This window comes from Megachile rotundata, chromosome 16 (genome assembly GCF_050947335.1).
Source record: "Megachile rotundata isolate GNS110a chromosome 16, iyMegRotu1, whole genome shotgun sequence".
Taxonomy (NCBI): Eukaryota; Metazoa; Arthropoda; class Insecta; order Hymenoptera; family Megachilidae; genus Megachile; species Megachile rotundata.
In genome coordinates this window covers 10181942-10206262 of record NC_134998.1, presented here as the reverse complement: position 1 = coordinate 10206262, position 24321 = coordinate 10181942, and the positions used below count along the sequence as shown (strand labels likewise).

General features: G+C 41.5%; 2 protein-coding genes across 10 annotated transcripts in view; one reads left to right on the top strand and one right to left on the bottom strand.

Annotated features, from left to right (window-relative positions):
* Window positions 1-121: 121 nt before the first annotated feature.
* On the bottom strand, window positions 122-15604 carry LOC105662279 (uncharacterized). Of its 9 annotated transcripts, XR_013041077.1 has the most exons (7): window positions 15063-15604; window positions 14534-14866; window positions 6003-6610; window positions 5135-5421; window positions 4635-5044; window positions 4482-4598; window positions 122-476 (listed from the first exon to the last, which is right to left on the bottom strand). XR_013041077.1 is itself a non-coding variant. In XM_076541520.1 (4 exons), exons 3-4 carry the CDS (start codon window positions 6477-6479, stop codon window positions 441-443), a joined length of 513 nt encoding a protein of 170 aa, XP_076397635.1. In that variant the 5' UTR covers window positions 6480-6610; window positions 14534-14866; window positions 15063-15588; the 3' UTR covers window positions 122-440. The 9 variants fall into 9 exon arrangements, 3 of the variants coding, with proteins under 3 accessions (XP_076397635.1, XP_076397636.1, XP_012138887.1); XR_013041075.1 differs by having other exon boundaries at window positions 4482-5044; XR_013041076.1 differs by having other exon boundaries at window positions 4482-5040.
* LOC100882071 (metabotropic glycine receptor) overlaps window positions 8168-24321 on the top strand; it is a 114847-nt gene continuing 98693 nt past the window's right edge. Inside the window, exon 1 of the mRNA XM_012283499.2 lies at window positions 8168-10820. Within this exon, the coding sequence (XP_012138889.2) occupies window positions 9593-10820 (1228 nt within the window). The 5' untranslated portion in view covers window positions 8168-9592. The remainder of the gene's footprint in view (window positions 10821-24321) is intronic.

Sequence of the window (24321 nt, the reverse complement as noted above, 5' to 3'; positions counted from 1 at the left end):
TTTTCGCGATTTGATTTAAATTTTTGATGCCTGTGAAATTTGTCTAGTGTACAGAGATTAATAGATGTAAGGAAAGATTAGGAAAAATATAATCAAACTTATGATTATTTAAACAAATGAGTTAAACAAAAAATAGAATTATTATTCTTTTGGTACAATTTCCCCTCACCATATCATTTATTTGTACAAGTTATAAATAAACGATTTATTTGCTTTAATACATAATATACATTTTTCAGCGCAATTTAACGAAAACCTTGTTATTAATAGTTTTCTTACCAGAACACTTCGTGTCAGTTTCAATCAAACATTTCTATATAACGGTTTCAGTTAATTAATTACTGCCGTATCTTCTCCCTCGAACTCCTGTTTTATTCGCTAGCCAATTTCTCCGAACATTTATAATGCAGAATCCAAATTTCGATAGCGGGATGGTGCAGCTATTTCTTCTCCATGGCGTCTGATTCTTCCGAGTCCTGAAAATTAATTATGCATCTGCTTATTTCCATTGCAAACATGATTTTTAATGTACTTTGAAGTAGATGAGGCCGACATGGGGGATTTGCGAGTGTTTCCATGTGTGGCAAAGAACCGATCGGGGATTTGGAAATGTGGAAACTTGGAAGTGTGAGATTTGGGAGTACGGGATCTGGGGTAATGGGGTTGAGGGTCAATTGAGATCCGGGACAATGGGTTTAGGGGTAGAAGAATTTGGAGACGTGGAGATTTGGTACAATAGGAATTTTGGATAATAGGGATGTGGGACGATATTGGGAATGGGGATCTGGGACAGTAGGGATCTGGAAGATCTAGGGATTTGGAAGATATAGGGATCTGGAAGATATAGGGATCTGGAAGATATAGGGATCTGGGACAGTAGGGATCTGGGATATTAGGGATCTGGGACAGTAGGGATCTGGAAGATATAGGGATCTGGGACAGTAGGGATCTGGAAGATATAGGGATCTGGACGATATAGGGATCTGGGACAGTAGGGATCTGGAAGATATAGGGATCTGGAGGATATAGGGACCTGGGACAGTAGGGATTTGGAAGATATAGGGATCTGGACGATATAGGGATCTGGGTCAGTAAGGATCTGGGACATTAGGGATCTGGGACAGTAGGGATCTGGAAGATATAATGATCTGGAGGATATAGGGATCTGGAAGATGTAGAGATCTGGAGAATATAGGAATTCGGGACAGTAGGGATCTGAGACATTAGAGATTTGGGACAGTAGGGATCTAGAAGATATAGGGATCTGGACGATATAGGGATCTGGACGATATAGGGATCTGGAAGATATAGGGATCTGGGACAGTAGGGATCTGGAAGATATAGGGATCTGGGGATATAGGGATCTAAGGGTACAAGTATCTAGGAACATATGAAGTTGGGAATAGAAGGATTTGGAACAACAGGGAGTGGGGACCAGAGCAATCTTGGACACTACCTGGGCCAAGAGGGATCTGGGACAACAGAGATCTGGGGCAATAGTATTCTGGAAGATATAGGGATCTGAGGACATAGGGACCTAGGAATATAGGTATCTAGGAACATAGGAAGCTGGGAATAGAGAGATTTGGAATAACAGGGAGTGGAGACTACAGCACTCTTGAACACTACCTGGCGCAATAAGGACGTGGTACCATATTGATCTGGTGCAATACTGATCTGGAAGGTATAGAGATTTGAGGACATAGGGACCTAGGAATATAAGTATCTAGGAACATAGGAAGTTAGGAATAGAGGGATTTAGAATAATAGGGAGTGGAGACTAAAGCAATCTTGAACACTACCTGGCGCAATAAGGACGTGGTACCATATTGATCTAGTGCAATACTGATCTGGAAGGTATAGAGATTTGAGGACATAGGGACCTAGGAATATAGGTATCTAGGAACATAGGAAGCTGGGAATAGAGGGATTTGGAATAACAGGGAGTGGAGACTACAGCACTCTTGAACACTACCTAGGGCAATAGTGATCTGGTGCAATAGTGATCTCTAAGATATAAATCTAAGATTAAAAGGCTCTAGGGAAACAGAAATCTAGGAATACAGCAATTAGGCTTAACAGGTATTTCGCACAATAGCAATCTTGAACAATAGGTACCTAGAACAATAGAGATGTGGGACGATAGAGATCTGGTAATAGGGGTCTGATATACACAGGATAGAAGCCTACAGATATAGAGATGTAACTGCCTAGTAGAAATCCAAAAATATATCAATACACATAATGATCTGAACAATAAGTTTCTAAGGATATAAACATTCGCATAGAGTCTAAAGATATAAAGAAATTTCGAAATGTAGACTACCTTCATTTCTATACAAATAGCGAAGTCTGGGTCACCCAACTGAGAAACTTGCGCGAATTTCCAGAAAGTTTGTTCGGTGCTCCAGAAATGGCAGTGACTGAAACTCGATCCTTTTGCAACCGACTCTATCTTACTCGAGTTTCGCGACCTCTCAAAGAATTCGCGTAGTTTTGTCGCGTTAAGTCACCGTTAGTTTTCATTCATTTTCACCGTGGAAACTTTTCGTTCTCTCTCATTCCCTTTTTTCCCGGCCATCCACTGCCAGCAAGGGAAGATTCTCTTTCGTTACCGGCAAATTTCAAGCCACGATTCCAGTTTCCACTTTGCCAACGAACGGAAGCTGCTACAAATTGCTCTGACAGGACTTTGACAAAAATAGGTGGAAAATAGAATTCAAACTGGCACAGAGAAGAGCGTTGTTTGATGCGTGCTCGTTTGACGCCGGTTTTTTATCAAAACTCTCCATGCGAGCAAATTTAAATTTTGTAACATAGATTTTATGACGTAAATTTATTGCAACGAGCTTACAGTAGCAGTTTAAAGTTAAAAGGGACTGTATAAATGTTTCATGAACGTTCAACTCAATGGATGCTTAAATGTCCGCACTGTTTTCAAACCAATTAAGTCTAACACGATTTCATGGCATGATAAAACGCAGCTCATACTGATCTAGATTAACGCGTAAAGCTTGATGCAAATGGCAGTCAAATGATAAATAAAATGACTGCGTTCACTTATCGTTAGCACGCAGCTTTGACATGTATAATACTATATCAATTTCAATTAGTTTGACACTGAAATACTCATGGAGTGACTGAGGGAACCGTGCTACCAGTTTGCAGTTCCGAGATGTGAACTTGCAAGTACTTCTCAGAATGAATAGTAACTAATAAGACGCGTGCTGTCTTATTAATTAAAGTGTCACACTCACTGGCTTCTCATGTGAACGGGTTCTACATCCTCTGGCCAGGCTTCTGACGTCTCCCGGTGGTCAAAGTCTCTCTCTTGCTATAATGGCACCGCGAGACACACGAGAATGCGTACTATCTGAAGAATCAGCACGGGTCGCAACAGCCAATATGATTGTCAACAGCAACAAATATCCAAGAATGTGTTTCGTTGTTGCCAACGTAAATGCCGATCGAGTCGAACTATAATTCACTTTCTTTCGGTTTCTCGCGAAACACTGTGAGATGATCTCCTCGACTCGGCTAAATATACCCCTGTTTCGTTCACATCAGAAGAGGGAACTGGCCAGACTAGTCTTGAATTTTTCAGGATGAGGAAAGCGATTAATTTGGATATGCAAATTTGAGTATGCGGGAACTGGGATGTTGACAACTTGGGAGTATGGCGACTACGGAATACAAAAACTTGGATATGTGGGAACTTACAAATGTGGACTGGGACTTGGTACTGCGAAGATTTAGGAATAATAAGATATGTAGTGTCACACTTACTTAATAATATATCGGGGGAGGTCTACATGGATAGCGCCTCGACATGACGTTTCCTTCTGGACAAAGTCTCCTTTCAGGTGCAGGTATTATCGTACGACGTACAAGAGAATGCGTGCTGTCTGAAGAATCAGCGCGGACCACAACAGTCAGTATCATCGTCGAAAGCAATAAATATCCAAGTATGTGTTTCATTGTTGCCAACGAAAAAGCAGTTCGAGTCGAATTAGAATTCACTTTCTTTCGGTTTCTCGCGAAACACTGTGAGATGATCTCCTCGACACGACTAATTATACCCCTGTTTCGTTCACATCAGAAGAGGGGACTGGTCAGACTAGTCTTGCACTTTTCAGCACGAGGAAAGCGATTAATTTGGATATTGACTACAGAATACAAAAACTTAGATATGTGGAAATTTTCGAATGTGGACGGGGGACTTGTACTGCGAATGGGAATGCGACACTTGGATTTACAAATGTAGAGACCTGCGGATTTCGTGCCTAACAGAATCTAGAAATGTCACTTGGAAAATGGAGATTCGAGAATATTATGAACCAAATAACGATGTTGCATGTGAGCAAATCATAGTGACTGAGACCACCATGCCACCAGACTAGTATGCAGTTCCAAGATGTGAACTTGCAAGTAATTTTAAGAATGTACCCTAACTAATGAGACATGTACCGTGTCACACTTACAGTTTGCACGATGGTTCGACACATATGTCCGTGGGCCACCTTGGATCCCCCAGGGCAAGGTCTTTTCTCTTCCAGTATGATTGCTAGTGGGAGGGGGGGGCACACTTTTCGCACTGCCTTTAGGATCCATACTGTCTTCAGGATTCGCACTGCCTTTAGAATCCATACTGTCTTCAGGATCCATATTGCCTTCATGATCCATACTGTCTTCAGGATCTACTCTGTCCTCAGGATCCACACTGTATTCAGGACCATCACAGATCGCAACAGTCACTATCGTTAGCAGCAACAAGTGTCCAAGTATGTATTTCATTGTTTCCTTCGTATCGAATCAGTTTCTATTGGTTTTGTGCAACCGACTGTGAGATGATCTCCTCGAATTGGCAAGTTATACCCTTGTTTATATCGCGAAGGGGGGACTCGTCAAACTAGTCTCGCATTTTTCGGAACGAGGAAAGTCATCAATTAGGATATGGAAATTTGCGTATGCGGAAATTAGGATTTGCAAATATTATGAACTAAATAATCATCTTGCATGTACGCACATCATAGTCACCACCTTACTAGTGGACAATCAAGTATGCAGTTGTGAACTTGTAACTTCTTTCAAGAATGTGACCTAACTAATGAGATATGTACGGTATCACACTTACATTTTGTAAAATGCGTCGACAGCCGATTTTGTGAGCCTTCTTGGTTCCCGGTGGGCAAGGTCTGTCTGGTACTACTATGGATGTGCCCACAAACGGTTCAGAACCGTCATGGAATTTAGGAGATATCCTTAATCCAGGATAGGTACCGTCTTGAAGACTCTTAATGATTTCCGGATCGATATAGTCTTCAGAATCCATACTGTCTGCAGGATGAGTACTGCCTTTCGGATGCGTACTGTCTTTAGGATCCATACTGTATTCAGGATCATCACAGATCGCAATAGTCACTATCACCGACAACAGCAACAAGTATCCAAACATGTATTTCATTGTTTCCAACGTAAGTGGCTTCGTGTCGAATCAGGATGCAGTCTTTTGGTATTTTGCAAGAGACAGTGAGGTGATCTCCTCGAATGGGCAAGTTATACCCTGGGTTTGTTTGAAAGAGGGGAGTAGTCAAACTAGTTTTCCTTTTTTTGAAGATGAGCAATGTGATCAATTTGGATACGAATATTTGCATATGTGGAAACTAGGATGACAACTTGGGAGTATGGAGATTGAAGAATATAAAAGCTTGCACATGTAGGGACTTACGGATGTGGACTGGGACGAGGGACTTGGTACTGTGAAGATATGGGAATGAAACACTTGGGTTACAAATGTAGAGACTTGCGAATTTCGTGCCTAACATAATCTAGAAATGTCACTTAGGAAATGAAAATGTGAGAATATTGTGTACGAAATAACGATCTTGAATGTGGGCAAATTGTAGTGGCTGAGACCACGGTGGCACCAAATCAGTATGCAGTTCCAAGATAAGAACTTGCCAGTACGCTAACTAATGAGATATGTACAGTGTCACACTTACAAAATCGAAGATGAGTCGACATAAAGCTGCGAGACCCTTCTTGGTTCCCTTTGGGCAAAGTCTCTCCCGTGTGACTATGGCTGCGGTATCTACAAGCTCAATTTTTCCAGAATATGTATTGTTTTCAGGGTCCATATTGTGTTCAGGATCCGTACTGTCCTCAGGATTCGTATTATCATCAGAATCTATACTGTCTTCGGAATCCATACTGTCTTCAGGATACATACTCCCTTCAGGATCTACACTATCTGCAGGATCCGTAGTGTCTTGAGGATCTGTACTGTCTTCAGGAACCGTAACATATTCAGGATCTATACTATCTTCAGGATCCGTTCTGTCTTCAGGATACGTAGTGTCTTGAGGATCTATACTGTCTTCAGTAACCGTAACGTATTCAGGATCATCACAGATCGCAATAGTCACTATCACCGACAACAGCAACAAGTATCCAAACATGTATTTCATTATTTCCAACATAAATGTCTTCGTGTCGAATCAGAATTCAGTTTCCTTTGGTTTTGTTACAACAGACTGTAAGATGTTCTCCTCGAACGGGCAAGTTATACCCTCGGTTTGTTTGAAAGAGGGGAGTAGTCAAACTAGTTTTCCTTTTCTTGAAGATGAGCAATGTGATCATTTTGGATACGAAAATTTGCATATGTGGAAACTAGGATGACAACTTGGGAGTATGGAGACTGAACCCAGAAATTTGGACATGTGGACTACGTTAGGGGATTTTGTACTGCTTTAGAAATGAAGCACTTGAATTTACAAATGTAGACACTTGCGAATTTGATGCTGGTGAATCTGGAAATAGTCGCTTGGGAATTGGAGATGTGAGAATATTACAAACCAAATAACGATGTTGCATGACTGAGCAAACTCCGACCTGGGTGCTATCAGACCAGTACGCAGTTCCAAAATGTGGACTAGCAATTACTTCCAAGAATGTACCCTAACTAATGAGACATGTACCCTGTCACACTTACATTTTCAATGACGGGTCGACAAACAGCTCCCAGAGCCTTCTTGGTTCCCGGTGGGCAAGGTCTCTCCGGCACCTCTATGGCGGCGATAACCATCGGCTCAATATTCACACTGTCTTCAGTATGCGCATTGTCTACAGAATGCGTACTGTTTTCAAGATCCACACTGTCATCATAACAGATCGCAATAGTCAGCACCGACAACAGCAACAAGTGTCCAAATATGTATTTCATTTTTTCCTTCGTGTCGGATCAGAATTCAGTTTCTATTGGCTTTTTTGTAACAGACTGTGAGATGTTCTCCTCGAACGCGCAAGTTATACCCTTGTTTTGTTTAGAAGAGGGGAGTGGTCAAACTAGTCTTGCATTTTTCAAGATGTGCAAGGTGATCAATTGCTAATCACCGAAAATAGCTTGTACTTCGAATAAATTAGTATCGTCGAGGATTTCGTAACGATTCCTGAGATAATTGGACGTTTGCAATAACTTGATGTCTGATGATTACTCGATTTGATTACACTGTAATTTTGCAGAACCTGTTACTATTTTTGTGCGGCATCGTATGTGATAGAGAATTCACGAATGAAATTTAAAGCAAACGAGACAGGCAATGGTAAATGAATTTAATGGCACTTGAATTCGCAATATCGTTGATGGTCGGCTCGTAACTTTGGCGTTCAGTTGGGAAAAAGTGACACGCTAATTGCATTTTCGATATAAATGTTTTATTAATTTTTTCAACGAAGAAGAAAACTTGTGTCCTTAATGTATATTCAAATGCTTACTCTTTGAGCAACGTCCCAAATATAATGAAGTGAAAATAACCTGAAACGCCATTTATACACGAACAAAATGGCTGCCTCCGAACCTAACCTAATAAATACAACGGTTCGAAATGAATAAATCTGACAGTTTTGTATGAATCAGAAAATGGCACTCGTTTCATATAAATTAAAATGCAAAATTTCGCAGAAACCTTTTATTAATATTATCGCTATACAAAGGATTGTTATCAATTACGTCGAGTATCGAACGAGAGCAAAGCTAATGGAAACACGATACAACGTTCGTTTGATGTATTTCGATAAAGAATATGAAGAAATACGAAGCTTCGAAATTGATAATATTTCACGCTTGAAATTCAGTCATTTTTTTTTTGTAAAATTCGAGCTGGTGGAATGTTCATTGTTTATCGATTGTACAGTTACCGGTTAGAAATTAAACGGATAATTTGATATTTTATTCTTCGATGATTGTTAAATGTTTCGAACGAAATTCGTTGATTTAGTGTCATTACGTATTTTCCGCCGCGTTGGTTAGTCATATTTTGAACGTCGAAATTTTACGAACGCCGGAACTTTATTATCTCGTGCCATGTACATCAAATTTCTCGTACGATGAAATTAATACGCGGAAAACTATTCTATCGAGTTCAACAATTTTCCGTTAAATTCCGTTTGAAGTTTTATACTTTTCCATGTTTGGAATTTCCTATTTGGAACGGCACATGTGGATTAATATGAATCTAGAGAATTCGCATGAAATTAGATGTATCATTTTTACTGCGGAATTAAATTTCAGCACCGCTAATAGTATGACATTGGATAATATTAAATACGTATAATACAGCGTGAAATTCCATTGAAGATGTTGTAATTTCTGCGGTCCGCTTTGCGCGGAACGCATGGCAGTAATTATAATACGATTACGCAGCACGATGTTTGTTTATGAATCTTCCAAATCCAATTTGTAATTCTCCGCAAGGACATGTTCCACTGCTTTATCACCTGTCAATTTAGGATTGCGGAGTAAAGTCTAGGCATATAGAAAAATATACTTATGAAGAGATAGGGGATGTGGTATAAAGTTTTTACGATGTGAGGACTTCAGGATCTAGGACGTAAAGATGTGGATCTAAAATGTACGAATCCGAGATACAGAGATTGAACGAATGTCAATATCACGTGTCTCATATACACGCGAAGAAGGAAGAAGAATTTTGCCCTCATCCTGAAGAGCTCCAAGACAATCAGTCGTTAATTTAAATAAAAAGCGAGTGTACGAAGGATACCTTTTCAAATCATTGACAGGGTAGAAAACATATTCGCACGGTAGTAGCCTAAACGCGTCAGGCATGCGCGATAAGTGATTCCGCGGTCTATCACCAGACGACACAAGTTTCAACCCTCAGTCTGGCGCCGCGTGCGAGCGCGAAACGACGAGGGCGCATTCTCGTTTCCGCTTGATCAGATTTCCCCCCACCGCGTAAAGAACGATGACCCGCGAGACCCGCGTCCGCTACTCGAAATCCGATGATGCCACTTGAAACTTCAAAAGGGAGACGAAGGAGCAACAGTTCCCGCCTAGCGTTAAAACAAAAGACTCGTTAGCTCGAAACGCGATGAACATTCCGGGCAGGGACAAGTGGACAGACTCGAAGGATTCTTCGCGTTACCGCGCGGTTACGGTGGTGTTTCGTTAAACATGTGACGGAGGTTTGCCGAAGCAAACAGCCGCAGTGAAATGCATGGAGTTTCGTCGAAATTAACCAGTTCCATCATGACGTGACTGGGGCCCAGCAGCCCGCGCAGCTTGTTGCCCTCGATGGCCGCGATGAGTGTTCCGTGGTACGTGCTCCTTCTGGTCACGTGGTGTTCCGTATGGGCAAACTTCGTGGACCAGATCGAGAGGCCTAGGGAATTGTTGCGTCACCAGCAGAATCACCGGCCCTCGTTCATCGAGCGCAGGCTGGTCGACCGACTGGACACGCACGAAGCCACGGAGCCTCCTGTCCACCTGGACGAGTTCGACAGTCAACCTCCCCGCAGGAGCAAACCGGAAACCAGCATCGAGAGGCCGGCTACGCAGATCAGACACAGTCGTTCCAGGAACCACTTCACCAGACAGGCCAAACTGGAGGATCCGAAGGAGGACGCCTCCAGGTCCAGACACCCGGAGGCTGATCCCGCTATCACCGGAAAGGATCTCAGATCCTCGGGCACGATCGACGAAAGGTCCACCGTGGATCTGGACAAACTGCTCACCAGGTTGTCCGAGGCAGCCAAGGAGGGAAAGTCCCGGGCCACTCCGGTCCGCCATAAAGGCGACTCTTTAAACAAGCTGAAGAAGGTGATCGCCAGGAACAGGGCCCGAACGTTCGGGAACAGAACGGTCGGGAACATGACGGACGTGTACGGTCACATCGTCCGCGGTACACCCGAAAGGTACGACCTGGACAACCTGGAGGACTACGACGGCTACGTTGACAGCGACCTCGGCAAGAACAGTTCCGAGAGGGAGGACTACGAGGATTACGGCAGCAAGGAGGACCAGGGTAGGCCCAACAAGGAACCCGTCCACGTGGACATCGTGACCAGGTTCCTCCGCATCATCGAGAACCAACATCTTCTGGGGGAGAACTGCACCGCGGGCACGGATCTGAACTTGGGCGAGGGCATCGTTGATCAGTATGCCCAGGAGAGGTTCAAGCTCGAGGCGAACCTCGCGGTGAACAGAGCGAATATGCTGACGAGGTTGTGGAAGTACGCGCCGGAAGTGATGTTGTCCTCGGAGTACTTGCTGCACGCCAGTATTCTGTCCATGGTGGAGTTCGATGAAGACATCTTTGCCGCAGGGAATTGCTACGATAAGTTACAGTACAGGGACCGCTGGCTTTATTGCCCGTTCGCTCATCGACTGCAGGGGGAGGATGGGATCCTGGTGAAGGACCTCGCGATCGAGTACAAGTACCTGAGCAACAGCAGCGAGTGGTTCTACATTGCTAGGAAGAACGCGGAGAAGGTTATTGCGAATAATGATCAATTCAGCCGTGGTAAGTGATACCGTTGGTTTAATCTTGGCTTGCAAGTTGGAAACTTAGAAACAGCTGTGCGGTTAGTTCTGGGTCGAGTAACTTTGAATAACTTTGCTGTTCAATCTTAGGATTGCCAGGGGAGGATTATGGCGGGTAGACAAATTTTTACCGACGAAAAATCGTAATTAAATTTAGACGAAACCTTTTAGAGGCCCTTTTCGCGAAGAAAGAAGGGATATTTTAAAAAGGAAATTGCGAAAAATTAATTTCAAAGGTATTCCGATGAATCAGATTTCTTTATGATGTTCCTAAGCTCAAAGGTTTCGGTATTAAGCTCACATTGAGCGATAAAGAGATATGACTATTTCATCCTTTTAATACCCAGAAGGGTTCTCGTGTCTTATGCTTTCACGTTTAATTTTCAATTCACCGGAGTAATCTGCATAATCCGTTCAAAGATTGAAAACTGCAAAGTTTGCGTTAATTTTGAATTCTCGCGTTTTATGTTGTTCATTTGGAAAGAAAATTTACATTTTATCTAAACAGTCCTTTTGGAAGGAAAATTATGGTACAGAAGCAAACCGTGAATACTTCAAAATGTGTATTCATAACAGTTTTATATCTCTAGATTCGTATATTTTTACGCCACTATATTAAATCGTATTTTTATGATCTCCATATTCAGTTCCACAGATTTCACATTTACAAATTAATTTCGAACGATTAATAATTTTATGACAGTCGATCAAAATTAAAATTAGTAATATTACGGCAAGAAAAAGTTGCATCTCGACAGGTCTATCGGATTTTAGCGACTTAATTTCGCGCCTAGGAAATTCTCACCTGTCGCGGATATTGGAAACGTCTGTCTTCTAGCCCTCTCACCCTTTGAAGCGAAGAGTCGACCCAGATTTTAATGGAAGGGGCAAACCCCTCAGATTACTTCCGCTTCCCGTATGGAACGGTACATTGTCCGTTGAAATTGAATGATCGAACGGCAGGAAAGAGAAATACAGAATCGTTTGGTGCTGGACAGCCACGATTTCCGTTAGATCGGGAAATTTTCAACGAACCCTCCTTTTGAGTCCTTACCTCGCCATGATTTTTATCTCCCGTCGAAGTTCGTGTCGGGAACGATACTTTAATTAAACTACGTTCTTTCGCGTGAAATCTGCATCCCAAGTTTTATTCAATCACCGTTGGTGTAATCGGATTTGCGACAGGATTATTTCGTTCAAAATCGTAGCGTTACGATTCGTGTGATAAATACCTATTTACGTAAAACAATTTCGTTAATTTCGTTATTACTCATATTTGCATCTGAAAATCCGATTTCGTACCAAGATTAATGCACGGAGGAAATTAATTTGTGCTTCGCGGTTTGCAACCGTTTGCATAATTCTTTGGTTGATTTAATGTAATTTTTTTATAACAATTACTAGTATTCTGCTATAAGAAAGCACGTAGTAATTTGTTAATTCAGCTTCGAAGAAATCAGCTTTGGAATATCAAGCTTAAGGTGTCGGGTGTCAGGTGTGAGGTGTCAAATGTCGAACATTAAGTTTCATGTAGGAAGTGTTAGGTGTCAGCTTTGGAGTATCAGGTGTCAGGCATCGAGCTATTAATATCAAGTTTCAATCGTGAAGTATCAAATTTCAGGAGTCAGATAACAAGTATCAGATGTCAGATTTGAAGTATCGAATTTCAGGTACGAGGTATCAAATTCCTCGTGTTAGATATCAGATGTCAGATTTGAAGTATCGAATTTCAGGTACGAGGTATCAAATTCCACGTGTTAGATATCAGATGTCGGATTTGAAGTATCAAATTTCAAGTACGAGGTATCAAATTCCACGCGTTAGATATCAGATGTCGGATTTGAAGTATCGAATTTCAGGCACGAGGTATCAAATTCCTCGTGTTAGATATCAGATATCAGATTTGAAGTATCGAATTTCAGGTACGAGATATCAAATTCCTCGTGCTAGATATGAAATGTCAGGTATTTAAGATCGAGTTTCAAACTTCAACTCTGAAATGCATCTTCAACTGGTTTCATTTTCCAGTGACTAAACTTCCATTTCGCCTCCCACTTCCACAACTTCAAATCACTTCAAACTACATCTTAATTAACTTCAAACCGCTTCAAACATCATACTCCTGAATTTCAAGCCGCTTCAAACTTCCAATTCCCTAGCCTCAAACCTCCCACAACTTCATCACCTTCTAACTTCTTCAAACTTCAAATTCTGTATTTCTCAAGTCTTAAGCATCTTCTCAGCTTCTATTTTTTAAATATAACTTAGGTGTCAGACACCAGGTGTTAAGAATAAAATATCAAGTTTCAAACGTCACCAAGATGTCAGATATCAAACCTTATCTATCAAGCATTGCATCTCCATTTCATTCCATCACAAATGACTAAATATAAAATAACATCCCTTTTAATAAAACAAACCACAGGAGATATTAAAAATTCTGAAGCAACGTAAACGAGGAAACGGTAAACAGACGAAAGTACATAAACCGCAATATCAGTTGCCATCAGATTGTATATAAAGTACAAAATATAGAAGGTAAACGGGACATTAAGAAAGTTCACAGACGCGTACACTTCTGTCCGCAAAGGACGGGTGATATATCTGGTGCATATTTCAAGTATCACGGCGAGTGTTTGAAATCTCGGGCCAAAGGGTTAAGTTATTTACTCGAGCAATATTTCGCGTTCATCGTTTGATTTGCCCGTTTCCGAATCGATTCGCGTCTCCGAACTTCTTGAATTATTCACGAGAAAAATGTTTCCCGGTAGCAGTCGCGTGCTCGTGGCCGTTTCGAGATGCACTTAACATATTTGTGACCGGATCCCTTCGGTAGAAAGTAGCAAAACGTCCTCGAATGAAAAGGGAAACGCTGTAGCGAGGAAATGGAACTCATTTTGTAGACGGAAACTCGCACACGTAGACCGCGTTTTGCTTTCCGAATCCTCGGAGAACTTTGACGAAGAGCTAATTCTTACAGACCGAATTCTTACGGACCGAAACATACGAAGAATTCTTGTAAACATCGTCTACAAAGAACTTAGGAATATGTGGATGTTTACCAGGACGATAGAATTAAGAAGGCCGAACTGATAAGATGCGGACTTAAGAATATGGGAACTTAGGGATTATTGTCCAGTAAACAACTGACCTAGCGGAGGCTTGGGAATATGGAGATTCGTGTGGGGATTGAAATATGTGAGGGCTTAGAAACGTGGAGGGTCAGGCGTACAATTTGGGATCCGAGGAAACTACTGAACTAGCGAGACGGGGACTTGGGAATATGGAGAATTGGAAGTATGGCAACTTGGAAATATGAGAGTCGGAGATATGGAGGTTCGGGGATGTGGAGACTTGGATATTGGCAACTTGAGAGTATGGAGACTACGGAACAGAAACTTGGACATGTAGGGACGAATGTGGACTGGGACTATGGGGACGTGTACTGTGAAGATTTGGGAATGACGCTTGGATTTACAAATAGAGGCTTGCGTGCATAACATGTGAATCTAGAAATGGAGATGTGGGAATATTATGAATCAAATAATGATCTCGCATGTGAGCAAATCGTGGCGATCGAGGGAACCGTGCTACCAGTATGTAGTTCCAAGATGTGAACTTGCAAGTACTTCCCAGAATGAATAGTAACTAATAAGACGCGTGCTGTCTTATTAATTAAAGCGTCACACTCACTGGCTTTTCATGTGAACGGGTTCTACATTCTCTGGCCAGGCTTCTGACGTCTCCCGGTGGTGAAAGTCTCTCTCTTGCTATAATGGCACCGCGAGACACACGAGAATGCGTACTATCTGAAGAATCAGCACGGGTCGCAACAGCCAATATGATTGTCAACAGCAACAAATATCCAAGAATGTGTTTCGTTGTTGCCAACGTAAATGCCGATCGAGTCGAACTATAATTCACTTTCTTTCGGTTTCTCGCGAAAGACTGTGAGATGATCTCCTCGACTCGGCTAAATATACCCCTGTTTCGTTCACATCAGAAGAGGGAACTGGCCAGACTAGTCTTGAATTTTTCAGGATGAGGAAAGCGATTAATTTGGATATGCAAATTTGAGTATGCGGGAACTGGGATGTTGACAACTTGGGAGTATGGCGACTACAGAATACAAAAACTTGGATATGTGGGAACTTACGAATGTGGACTGGGACTTGGTACTGCGAAGATTTAGGAATAATAAGATATGTAGTGTCACACTCACTTAATAATATATCGGGGGAGGTCTACATGGATAGCGCCTCGACATGACGTTTCCTTCTGGACAAAGTCTCCTTTCAGGTACAGGTATTATCGTACGTCGTACAAGAGAATGCGTGCTGTCTGAAGAATCAGCGCGGACCACAACAGTCAGTATCATCGTCAAAAGTAATAAATATCCAAGTATGGGTTTCATTGTCGCCAACGAAAAAGCAGTTCGAGTCGAATTAGAATTCACTTTCTTTCGGTTTCTCGCGAAACACTGTGAGATGATCTCCTCGATACGACTAATTATACCCCTGTTCCGTTCACATCAGAAGAGGGGACTGGTCAGACTAGTCTTGCATTTTTCAGCATGAGGAAAGCGATTAATTTGGATATTGACTACAGAATACAAAAACTTAGATATGTGGAAATTTTCGAATGTGGACGGGGTACTTGTACTGCGAATGGGAATGCGACACTTGGATTTACAAATGTAGAGACCTGCGGATTTCGTGCCTAACAGAATCTAGAAATGTCATTTGGAAAATGGAGATTCGAGAATATTATGAACCAAATAACGATGTTGCATGTGAGCAAATCATAGTGACTGGGACCACCATGCTACCAGACCAGTATGCAGTTCCAAGATGTGAACTTGCAAGTACTTTCAAGAACACCCTATCTAATATGACAGTGTCACTTACAATATCCACGACAGGTCGACAATTATGTTGGTGGTCCTTTTTAAATCCATCCGGGCAAGGCCTTCCCGGTACTACTATGGCTGCCTGAGGAGGTGGAAAAGAATCCATATAGTCTTCAGGATAAACACAGATCGCGACTGTCACTATCATCGTTAATAGCAACAAGTGTCCAAATATGCATTTCATTGTTTTCCAATGTAAATATTGATCTTTTCCAATGTAAATATCGATCGTGTCGAATTAGAAATCAGTTTCCCTCCCTTTTTTGCGACAGACTGCGGATGATCTTTTCGAATCAAGGAAATATATTGTTCGGTTCACATCGCGAAGAGGGGACTCGTCAGACTGGTATGCCGTTTCTCAAGGTGATCGGGGCGATCAATTGATAATGAACGAAGATAACTCATAATACGCTTCGAATAAATTAGTATCATTGTCGAAGATTTTGTTGCGGTTATTCCTGAGGTAATTGAGCGTTTGAAACGACTCGATGTCTGGTAATTACTTGATTTGATTAGACGGTAATTTTGTAGGTGAAGGAAATTCTCGGGAGTTATTATGATCTCGAGGTGATACGATCAGTAGATTATAAATTATGTAATAACTTTGTGCCATTGCCTGTTATTATTTGTATCGTTTCGTGGAATGCGATAATTCAGAAATGTTTGATGCGAATGCGATAGGATAAATGCATTTCAATGGCAGCGACCAGAATTCGTAATATCGCTGATGTTCGTAACTGTCCTTTGCAAAAAATACAAACTGACAGGCTAATTGCATTCTCGATTGCCGGTTTAACTACCCTTCTTATCATCGACCCGTCGATGCGCGGTATCGCGTATTACAATGCCCGGATGTACCCGTCAACGAGCTGCAACGGAATTTCACGAGCTCATAAAGCGTCGAATTTCGTGCTCACTCGCAATGCAGGACTACTTTACGAATGAACGAGAGCAGGAAGAATTTCAATTTTGCATTTCGTTCCCTTTGAAAACTTTAGAAAGGATGCGTTTTACGTGTTTTCGTTCGTTATGGAACCAGAGCTTTTAAAACGGTATTGCGAAATCGGTAATTACCAAAACAAATCAACAAAAACAGTCTGTTACTTGTTGGTCCGAGTAAGAATTCGCGGTATGCGGGAAATAACATTTCTCGTAGTTTTCTTATGTTTTCCCCGCTGAAACAACACCGATACAATTCCTTCGGTAATAATGGTTAACCGTCGACAAACAGAGGCGTCTCTTGATTCGGTCGGAAAAATATTCTCTCCGTTTATTTATTTATCCATACCGCTTGAAAAATATTGGTTCTCGAATCGGTACGAAATTTGCAAATCCGCCCGGCTGACGTACGACCCCAATCGGACGGATGCATCATCTATTCAACGTCTTCAGCCAGTGAACCGCGTCTCGACGCCTTTTCACGATGCCTCAGCTGCAGAACGATGATGCTCGTTCCGCTTTCCAGCCAGGATCAATGCCGTGCAATCGTTGGTAAACCGACGACGATTTATCACGTCCTGAACAAACATTACTCGTCCTCCGTGAAAGCTTAACCTCCCGCAGGACCAGTACAAGATACCGGCTGCATTATTTATTTTAAATGTCCCGCCGTTTAAACCGTTACAGGAACTTTTCAACCAGCGCCATCTTCATTAGTCGGCTGGTTCCCCGCGGAATCGCGAAGCTGTCCCTTTTTATGACGTCTTTCCTTCAAGCTTTCATCGATGCGTGTATTTTTAATTGCTCGATAGGTAGGATTGAGTGCAACTTGCGTAGGAAGATAGACTTCGTTTATTCTCTTCAGTATTTTCCATGTGGTTGTGTTAAGGAGCCTACAGAACATGGGAGACTTGAAGGGTATCTTCATGTAGACGTTAGTTAAATGAACACCACTTACTTTCTATATGTATATTCAAACGTGGTCAGTAGTGTTTCTTGTGAAGTTTAGGTCCACTTATGTCTCACAAATACATAATAAGCATATCTGTGTTAAAGATGCTATAGAATATGGAAAACTTGAAGAGTATCCTCATATGGACGTTAGTTAAATGAACACCACTTACTTCCTATATATTCTAACGTGGTCAGTAGTGTTTCTTGTGAAGTTTAGGTCCACTTATGTCTCACAAATACATAATAAGCATATCTGTGGTAAAGATGCTATGGGACATCGAAGACTTGAAGGGTATCTTCATGTGGACGTTAGTTAAATGACTACCACTTACTTTCTATATATTCTAACGTGGTCAGTAGTGTTTCTTGTGAAGTTTAGGTCCACTTATGTCTCACAAATACATAATAAGCATATCTGTGGTAAAGATGCTATAGAACATGGAAGACTTGAAGGGTATCCTCATATGGACGTTAGTTAAATGAACACCACTTACTTCCTATATATTCTAACATGGTCAGTAGCATTTGTCGTGTGATCCCATACGGTCAGGTACCCAAAGGGACTAGTAAACAGTGACTTAAAGATTATATCCCTTAATCCCTGATTAAATATTTATCCACCCCAGCTATGACTATCCCCAATAAATAATATATTCGTTTATTTTTAATTGATCAGAAGCTGATAGTGGAACGTTACATTTCATTGTATTTACTGATGATTGTTGGTAATTACGTGGTATTGGGGAACAGTTTTCGGGATAATTAGCAAGCGCAGCGCAACAGTTCCCCAGATAATTGAATTCTCCGCTTTAACAACGTGTTCTCCACTTTGGCGGAAACACGATATATATCGGGAACCGAATCGGCTGACGTTAGCATGCTATACTTAGACCCCCAATAATTATCGAAATTGATTTCCTTGACACGTTAATGAGTCGAAGAAAGTGGATATTTACTTTGAAGGTTGTTAGGCCTTCGCGGTCGGAACCTGGAAACGTGACTCATTAAATGTCAGTGGTCTATTTATAGTGGATCGTTCGCCTTATCTTCTCGATGAACCAATCGAGATAACTTTTCAAACTTGATCCTCGATTTACTGTTATTTCAGTGTTAAACGATTCTTCAAGGGGATGTCTTCATCTCACCTTCCTGCAGAGGTCTCTCGCTATATTGCCGGTTGGGGTCTTACAGAAATCCTCACAGTAAACGATTTACAATTTCAGTCCTTTTTAGTCCTCCAAATTTTCAAATCCCACATGTCCCACTCTTTCAAATCTTCGTCTCACCTTCCTGCAGAGGTCTCTCGCTATATTGCCGGTTGGTGTCTTACAGAAGTCCTCATGTACAATAAACGATTTACAATTTCAGTCCTTTTTGGTTCTTCAAAATTTTCAAATCCCAAATGTCCCACTCTTTCAAATCTTCGTCTCACCTTCCTGCAGAGGTCTCTCGCTATATTGCCGGTTGGTGTCTTACAGAAGTCCTCATGTACAATAAACGATTTACAATTTCTGTCCTTTTTAGTCCTTCAAATTTTCAAATCCCACATGTCCCTCTCTTTCAAATCTTCGTCTCACCTTCCTGCAGAGGTCTCTCGCTATATTGCCGGTTGGTGTCTTACAGAAATCCTCACAGTAAACGATTTACAATTTCAGTCCTTTTTAGTCCTTCAAATTTTCAAATCCCACATGTCCCTCTCTTTCAAATCTTCGTCTCACCTTCCTGCAGAGGTCTCTCGCTATATTGCCGGTTGGCGTCTTACAGAAGTCCTCATGTACAATAAACGATTTACAATTTCATTTCTTTTTAGTCCTCCAAATTTTCAAATCCCAAATGTCCTAATCTCGAAATCCCTAAATGCTCCCCCCCGAAATTTCCCTTAGCGAATTAGCAAAAGATCAGCACGTCATTGCGCGAAAGTTTGCTAATTAAAAATTCGCGTTATAATAAAAATTCCTCTCGTGAAATTTTTTACGCGGAGTTGCCTCGAACTTTCCCGACCACGCGATAAAGGCTGAGGAGATAAAAAAAAGATATAAAGGTAATCGAGGAGGCCGTAAAAAAAGCTACTTACGGCGAACAAATTCCCCTAGCAAGTTTCGCCATTAATTTACCCATCGAACTCTATCAACTGTTGAGGTTTTTCTTCAAGTTTCCCCCATTTAATAGGGATTTTGTTTTCGCTATTAATCACCCGTTTAGTGATCTTTCCTGCGACGTCTAAGAACTACTCGTGTTTCTTTAAATTTGAATAATTTAATTTCACCAACGATTATGTTATTACTTTGTTCTCGTGTATAATGTCGAAGCACGTTATTTATGTAAGTAATTTCACCGTGATTTATCTTGATACGCGAACGGATTAACTTTCTCATAAATCATGGATTTTAGATTAGGTCGAAGTTAATCTGAAAGATTATTTTGTATCCTTCGACCGAATAAATTAATCCCGCGTGATGGATTCGTTCACGGACGTATCGATTTTGCAAGATATTCCAGAGATGCGAAGAGGGTGCGTGGAATTATTTTTCGATTGTACGATTTTGTTTGTCGGTGCTCGAATAAATCACCCTCGAAGAACAAGAAAGGATGTACCGGGAAATAATCGTGCTTACCGCTTGAATAACATTTTCGAGGGGATGAAACGTAAGTTCCAGGGGTTTCAAGGATTACGCTTGATCGTTGTGCTGCTTTCCAGTTGGAGCATCCCCCAAATGGGAACAGATGGGGTGTTTTTTCACCGGTGATGAATGCGTTCGAGTAGGATCGAAAGAAGACGTGGCGAAAGACTAATCAACTCGCCGTTAAATGTTTCGTGGAAAACTAATATAACAATTTTAATATCCGACTAAACTCGATTAACCGATTTTATCCGACAAACTTGAAAATTCCTAATCCCGAAGAAAATCAGAATGAATTGCATTTTAATTTGTTCGGTAACTGTAAGTTAAAACAGTTTGGCAAAAGTTTATGAAATAATTTGTAAAATGAAGTTCTCTTTACCGGAGGAATAATCCGAGCTACGCAGTTACAAACTCAAGAACAGTTACTCGCTTATTATACCAATTAAAAGGGAATTAAGAGAAGCAGAAAAACCGTACAGAATTGCCCTGCATTTCTCCGAGATTCAACCACAAGATTAGCAAAACCGGACATCGTGCATGAAGTGGACATTTAAAGCAAAAAGAAAAAGATGGACCATTTGCTTGCAAGAGGGATGAAGACTCAGTCTCTTAGCGGTCGAGAGATTAATCAGGTTTTCTTGCCCGAGCTATTAAACGAGCTTGCTACGGTCAAGGCTGTTTTTCATTGTATTTGCTTGTTTTTTTATAAGCTTTAAAACCGTGTTACTGCCGCATAATAGCCGTACTTTTGTTGCAGGACTTCAATTAAACAGCTGTCTGTCTAGCGAGACAGAACGTAATTTCCCTATGTCAACGATGAAAGCTTATTAAACAGTTGGCTGTTTGTTCGGTGCTTTATGTGGACATCGATATACTGTTTCAGCAGGTTGAATTCATAGTAGCAACCAAAATTTATGTTTACATTATATTTCTAACGAGGGACAAGTATGTCCACTCATGCTCCCATATGCCAAACCATGTTCTACTAGTTTTCGGTTTATATACTGGATATGGAGATGAATGTGGTGTCTTTTACTATAATTTAGACTAATAACATCAACTAAAAAGCTTGTATATATCAAATTTCTGTGGGGGAGCAACATAGGCATGTGGAGGTCTGGTCAGGCCATAGGTAGCCCCTGTTCCAAACCATGTTCTAACTAGTTTTCTGTACATGCACTAAATATGCGGATGAATGTACTGTCTCCTACTACAATTTGGACCAATAACATCAACTAAAAAGCTTGTTTATATCAAATTTCTGTGGAGGAACAACATAGGCACGTGGAGGTCTGGTCAGGCCATAGGTACCCCATGTGCCAAACCATCTTCTACTAGTTTTCGGTTTATATACTGGATATGGAGATGAATGTGGTGTCTTTTACTATAATTTAGACTAATAACATCAACTAAAAAGCTTGTATGTATCAAATTTCTGTGGAGGAGCAACATAGGCATGTGGAGGTCTGGTCAGGCCATAGGTAGCCCCTGTTCCAAACCATGTTCTAACTAGTTTTCTGTACATGCACTAAATATGCGGATGAATGTACTGTCTCCTACTACAATTTGGACCAATAACATCAACTAAAAAGCTTGTTTATATCAAATTTCTGTGGGGGAGCAACATAGGCAATGGAGGTCTGGTCAGGCCATAGGTATCCCCTGTTCCAAACCATGTTCTAACTACTTTTCTGTACGTGCACTAAATATGAGGATGAGTGTACTGTCTCCTACTGTAATTTAGACCTATAACATCAACTAAAAAGTTTGTTTATATCAAATTTCTGTGGAGGAACAACATAGGCATGTGGAGGTCTGGCCAGACCATAGGTACCCCATGTACCAAACCATGTTCTACTAGTTTACTGTTTGTACACTAGATATGAGGATGAATGTACTGTCTCCTACTATAATTTAGACCAATAACATCAACTAAAAAGTTTGTTTATATCAAATTTCTGTGGAATAGCAACATAGGCATGTGGAGGTCTGGTCAGGCCATAGGTAGCCCCTGTCCCAAACCATGTTCTAACTACTTTTCTGTACGTGCACTAAATATGAGGATGAGTGTACTGTCTCCTACTGTAATTTAGACCAATAACATCAACTAAAAAGTTTGTTTATAGACATAGAACATGTGCATATAACACGTCCACATGACATAGACATATGAAGGTGTGGTCCAGCCATAGGTACCTCCTGTACCTCTAGCTTTTTCTTGCATAAACAGACGTCCTCTAATGACTTGGCAAACGATGAAGAAACAGTTTCGGAAGAAAAAATAAGACATGTCCCAGATACACATGTCATGTTCCCACGGTGTTTCCATAAGGTTAAACAACGCCTTTCACCAGAAACCGACCGTAATAATCGTCAGTAAGATATATAACCTAGTATAAAGCGGGAGGTGTGCAACATAAGCCATCGAAAACAAAAGGCGTATCACTAGGATCGAGCGTATCGGGCACGATCTTAGCGGCTCCGTCTTCGGTGCTTTGTTTTCTAGTTTCCTCTATTTCGAAAGGAAAAGCTACCCCAGTAAAGGGGCCGGCCGATTAATCACCACCGATAGAAACACCAGGGGATACTTTTTCCCCTCGGAAGAGGCTTTAGCTGAGTTGCTCGAAGTCGTTCGGCTTCTGTCTACGGTCAGGGTTGTAGGTGGAAAGCCCCGGCGGTTCGGTGTAAGCAATAATTTATGTTCCCCCGCAAATATAGTTGCCAATAATCGCGGCCAACAACGGGAGAAACGTTCGGAGGGTGTCGGCGCGTAGCGATGGGAGAGGGTGGTGACACGGGTTTACCGAGGGTCGCTAACGCGTGATGATCCTAACAACTTTTCCTGTTTCCCACTTATTTTTTATTTACATGCAATGAATTTTTACAAACAACTACGACTCGATCGTAAAGTGCCAGAAGAAAGGTTACCTCAGTGAAAAGCTACTTTTATGACTCTTTAGTCTTTTTACGGTCGTCTGAAAAAAGGACATCGGAACAGGCGTCAGATTGTTAGGTGTAAAACGGCAGAAAAATGACGGTGTTGCTTTGCTGAGCGAGGGTAAGTTTTTAACGACCATAGGGCGAAGAGCTTACGCGTCAAGAACGCATTACATTCGTGACGTTTCATCGTTGATTTTATGGGGAGAGCTCTTCAAATTCTTCCTCACGGGAAAAATAGTCTTCCTTTCATATATTTGATGAGTACTCCACAGGATTCCTTTGGGACACATATAAAAACTTGATATTTTGTTCTTGAAATTTGGGATCCAAATATCTTAAGGTTTTTACTTCTCTAAATTGCTGAACTTCAATGTTTACAAATGTGTAGGTCTCAAAATACCTGGATGTCCATATTCGTAGATCCACAAACACCTACGTCCTCGACTGCCTATCTCCACAAACACTTATGTTCTCAAATTCATCTAAGTCATGAAATTCATATGTCTCCAATCACCAGGGTGCCAAAGGACCTACGTCCCCAAATTCATCTAAGTCCCTAAAGTAATATGTCCCCAATCACCTAGGTCCTCGACTGCTTACCTCCACAAACACTTATGTCCGCAACTTCACCTAAGTCATAAAATTCATATGTCCCCAATCACCTAGGTCTCCAATCACTTAGGTCCCCAATCACCTAGATTCCCAAATTCACCTAAGTCCCCAATCACCCATGTCTCCAATCACCTAGGTCTCCAATCACCTACGTTCCCAATCACCTAGGTTCCCAAATTCACCTAAGTCCCCAATCACCCATGTCTCCAATCACCTAGGTCCCCAATCACCTAGGTCCCCAATCACCCATGTCTCCAATCACCTAGGTCCCCAATCACCTAGGTCCCCAATCACCTAGATCCCCAATCACCCATGTCTCCAATCACCTAGGTCCCCAATCACCTAGGTCCCCAATCACCTAGGTCCCCAATCACCCATGTCTCCAATCACCTAGGTCCCCAATCACCTAGGTCCCCAATCACCTAGGTCCCCAATCACCTAGGTTCCCATTCACCTAGGTCCCCAATCACCCATGTCTCCAATCACCTAGGTCCCCAATCACC

Bases quoted from the DNA above. Each gene is read 5' to 3' on its own strand.
- LOC105662279 (XM_076541520.1), bottom strand. From the start codon at position 6,479: ATGTTGGAAATAATGAAATACATGTTTGGATACTTGTTGCTGTTGTCG. The intron at 477-6,002 runs GTAAGTGTGACA...ATTAATTTTCAG, and splicing joins GTCGACTCATCTTCGATTTT to GACTCGGAAGAATCAGACGC.